This window comes from Gekko japonicus, unplaced genomic scaffold (assembly GCF_001447785.1).
Source record: "Gekko japonicus isolate JY-2015 unplaced genomic scaffold, Gekko_japonicus_V1.1 scaffold10436, whole genome shotgun sequence".
In the NCBI taxonomy this organism is placed as follows: Eukaryota; Metazoa; Chordata; class Lepidosauria; order Squamata; family Gekkonidae; genus Gekko; species Gekko japonicus.
The window spans coordinates 1-4356 of record NW_015208339.1 but is presented as its reverse complement, the minus strand read 5'-3'; the positions used below and the strand labels follow the sequence as shown (position 1 = coordinate 4356).

Here is a 4356-nt window from a genome sequence, read left to right as displayed (position 1 = left end):
CACCACCTCCTGTGGCAGTGAATTTTTTACTCTTGTTCAGCCGCACAGTCAGTAATTGCATTCCATGACACTGGAGCGTACGTACTATTTCACTTGAAACAGTAAGGATCTGTGCTGCTTCTTTTGATTCAATCTTGTTTCTTTTTTTGGGGGGGGGGTGTCTTGCATCTACAGAAGCCGTGAGCAAAGATGGGCAGGTGCACGTGTATTTTGTAAAGGAGCACTTGAGAACATTTGTCCGTCCCTCCTCATGGGAAGAAGCGCGACTGAAAACTCAGAAAGAGGTCCAGCAAAGTCAAGGAAGGTGAGATTTTGTTTGCTGTTTCGTGACATCTGTCAGGTTAGTTCCCCTGGGTCTGTTTCACTAATGGGCACAGCTCTCCTCTGACGCAAGAGGCTCTTATTGGCCCTGCTCCAGTTTATTTTAAATCACAGGTAGAATTTGAGTGGACTGTTCCTGTTAGGTGGGGAAGGTGCGAGAGGAGCACAAAGGCAAGCATCCCCCATTATTACAACCAGCCTCTTCTTGGCAGCAGAATACTTGGATGGACAATGGCAAAGGTTGGGGGATGAAATTCGTTCTCCCCTTTGTGCTTACCCGCAGATGATCCTTAACAGGGACATAAAACAGCATCTATACTCATGTGCCTGTGCACTTCCCTGGCAACTGGGAACACACACAGTTCTCTCGGAGCTCTCTCAGCCCCACCTACCTCCCAGGGTGTCTGTTGTGGGGAGGGGAAAGGCAGGAGACCGTCGGCTGCTCCAAGACTCCGAGTGAAGGGCGGGGTATAAATCCAACTCCTCCTCCTCTTTGTCTTCTTCCATACGAGCCATTCCAACAACTCTTGTTCACCGCCTTTCCCTCCCTTGGACTCTGCTAGCTTTGGAGAGCTGTGCCCCCACCCTTATTGTTAGGTGTAGCAGGTACTCCTTTGCATATTAAGCGACACACCCCTAATGCAGCCAATCCTCCAAGAGCTTACAGTAGCTCCCTGTAAGAAGAGCTCTGTAAGCTCTTGGAGGATTGGCTACATTAGGGGTGTGTGGCCTAATATGCAAAGGAGTTCCTGCTACAAAAAGAGCCCTGACTGACGCACCCCTAATGTAGCCAATCCTCCAAGAGCTTACAGTAGCCCCTGTAAGAAGAGCTCTGTAAGCTTTTGGAGGATTGGCTACAATAGGGGTGTGTGGCCTAATATGCAAAGGAGTTCCTGCTACAAAAAGAGCCCTGGATGTATTCAAGGTGTACGGTACAAAGGGAATTCCGTCTTTGCGCAGTAGCAAACAGGGTTTCTCGCCAGTCAAGGCAGAAGTCTTTGGGCCTGTAGATGAAATGGAGCGAGCTGGCTTGGCCAAATTTTTGGAAGTTTGGCCAGTATGGTTTTGTGACATTCTCTAGGATAAACTATGATAAAGTAAATGTCTGGCGCATGCATCTGAGTCCCAGCTACTGGGGGCAAACAGTAGGAGATGGACATCATCTTCATGCCCTGCTAGTGGCCTTCCCACGAGCATCCAGCTGTCCTCTGTCGGATACTGTGTTGGATAGATGCACCCTCAGTCTCACCCAGCCAGGCTCTTCCACTGTTTGTAGGGTTTATGGTTGGTACTTTTGGCAAAACAGCCAGTTATACGACCCAGTTTTCCTGCACACGGGACAACGATGCCTTTTTCTCGTTATTTCTCGCCCTCCAGGTCTGTGATAAAGACTCAGGTTCTCCCGCAGCCCTGTTTTCACTCACTTTCTCCAGCAAAACATGATGCCAGTGTGAGAAACCCGAGTGACGAGGAACCGCGTGTTCCCTCTGCCGCAGATCTTACGCTGACCATCTCACATCTGGATCGTCTCCCCGAGTGCCTGTCTGCCAAGCTGCAGCTGGAAAAATCTGAGAGCAGGAGGTAAGGGATTGGTGTCCGGTGACTGGGGTACTAGTGTTGAAAGGCAGCTGTTACCTGGGAGTGCATGCAGATGGGAAAACCCCATTTTGGGTTTTCAGGGCAAGAGATGAGCATAGGTGGATTGCCAATGCAAGGAGCTCCGCCAGGCTTTTGAGTAGGAGCCACCGGCGCCACTATCCCACCATCGTGGTAGTGCTTCATCGTCTTCCTCTATCATGGGGCGCAAGCATCGCCTGGCAGAAGCGTATAGAACAGCGCCATGGGAGACAGTGCTGTTGAGACAGCTGGCTGCCGAACTGGGTTTATTGTTTCCCAACTTGGATGACCTACATAGGAAGATCAGAGCACCTTGATTATTGTTTGGGTTTTGTTGTGGTTTTAAATGTTGCTTATTTTATTGTATTTTATCTATTGAATTCGGCTCTGCCGCATGTTAGCCGCCCTGAGCCATTAGGGGGGCAGGATACAAATCTAAAAAATAAATAAATAGTAATCCCAGTATTTCTTGGTGGTCTCCCATTCAAGTAGTAACCAGGGCTGATCCTGCTTGGCTTCCAAATTCTTATGAGATCGGGCTAGGCTGGCCTATTTAGCCTGTCCCCCCGCCCCCAAAGGGTACATTTCAAGTTTTAACAGGATGCTTAACATCAGAGCCAGTTTGGTGTAGTGGTTAAGCGCGCAGACTAATCTGGGAGAACCAGGTTTGATTCCCCACTCCTTCACTTGCACCTGGCTGGTTGACCTTGGGACAAGCTGTAGTTCTGTCAGAGTTGTCCTTGAAAGAGCAGTTTGTGTCAGAGTTCGCTCAGCCCCACCTACCTCACTAACTCTAATCTGAGTTAGTGTGAGCTAGCTCACAGTTTAGCCGCTCTGAGACTCCGAGTGAAGGGCGGGGTATAAATCCAATCTCTTCTTCTTCTTCTTAATGTTGTAAAGAGAAAGCAAGCATCATATGGTCGCGTCAGGATGATAAGTGCAAATTTTCTTGCCTTTCACATTTCTTAAATGTAGGTTTGATGAGCAGCTGGAGCAGTTCTTAGTGAGCAGCGCTGAGCCCTTATGGGACCCGCAGTCTCTTCCTCTTTACCTTCCCGAGGCTCTGATATCCATGCCTCAGATTATCCCCCCGGTGGCGAAAAGACCCGTGCCAAGAAGCCCAGAGGTAAAAATCGAAAATAATGCCATAGAATAAAAATAAACAATTGTGGTGGTGGGGATGGTGGTAACTTACAGGGGACGCTGGTAACCGAAGTGGGAAACTGTGTGATATCTCAGTGAACAGTACCGCGCTTAAGTGCGATTGGTTTTAGATATTTCTGGAGACCGTTAACTTGTTGTTCAAGGTCCAGAGGATCATGTCAGTGAAAGTAAAATTACTTGACGCTGTCGCTAGTTTTCCGGAACTCCCCACATGTATGGGTTATTTCTGCAGAGCATCCAACAGAGGGCTGCTGGAATAGCGTGCTGTACCATCGTCTTCCTCTTGGAAGGTGCAGGTAGCATCACCTCCTGGCTGGCCAGTCCGGAGCAAGTGCGTGGCCCTCCAGGCCCCCCCCAAACCCTGATTAGTACTGCACTTGTGGCTCCTGTAGATGGGGCCATCTTACATCACTACATTTACAGAGTGATGTTTTAAATAAAGTTATAAAGTCATAGCCAACTTATGGTGACCCCGTAGGGTGGTTTGCCCTTGCCTGTGCATAGCAACCCTGGACTTCCCTGATGGTCTCCCATCCAATGACTAACCAGGGCGGACCCTGCTTAGCTTCCAAGATCTGATGAGCTCAGGCTAGCCTGAGCCATCCAGGTCAAGGCAAGAGATGTTCAGAGGTGGTTTGCCATTGCCTGCCTCTGTGAAACTGAGCAAACCTCAGAGGACGGCGGAAGACAGGAGGGCCTGGCGGGATCTGGTCCATGGGGTCGGACTCGACTGTGCGACTGAACGACAACAACCTCTGTGTAGGGACCCTGGACGCCGGTTGGTGTAGTGGTTAATTGCATGGACTCTAATCTGGGAGAACCGGGTTTGATTCCCCCACTCCTCCGCTTGCACCTGCTGGATGACCTTGGGCAAGCCGTAGTTCTGATAAGGGCTGTTCTTGGAAAAGAGCAGTTTCTCTCAGAGCTCTCTCAGCCTCACCTCCCTCATAGGGTGTCTGTTGTGGGAAGGGGAAGGGGATTGTAAAGCCACTCTGAGACTCCTGAGTGAAGGGCGGGGTATAAATCCGGTCTCTCTTTTTTAATTTATAATTTTTATTTAAGAATTTAATAACAATACAAGGTAACTACAACAGATGTCTGAAGATGAAGTACAAAAATAGGTTAGCAAAAACATTAATGCTTAACTATGTCCAGGCTGAAGACACCAGAGAACTATATTATGCACTACAAAACATCTATTAAGGGAACTATCATACAATATATGCATATCTTTACTGTCAAATTTTAAATCAG

At 48.6% G+C, this 4356-nt stretch overlaps 1 protein-coding gene across 1 annotated transcript; it reads left to right on the top strand.

Moving 5' to 3' along the window:
* Positions 1-174: 174 nt before the first annotated feature.
* On the top strand, positions 175-3064 carry LOC107125092 (germinal-center associated nuclear protein-like; the record flags this gene model as incomplete). The annotated part of the gene is made up of 3 exons (XM_015428555.1): positions 175-304; positions 1699-1902; positions 2914-3064. Coding segments are annotated over 3 exons (485 nt in total), but the record flags the coding sequence as incomplete, so codon positions are not given.
* Between the last annotated feature and the right edge of the window lie 1292 nt (positions 3065-4356).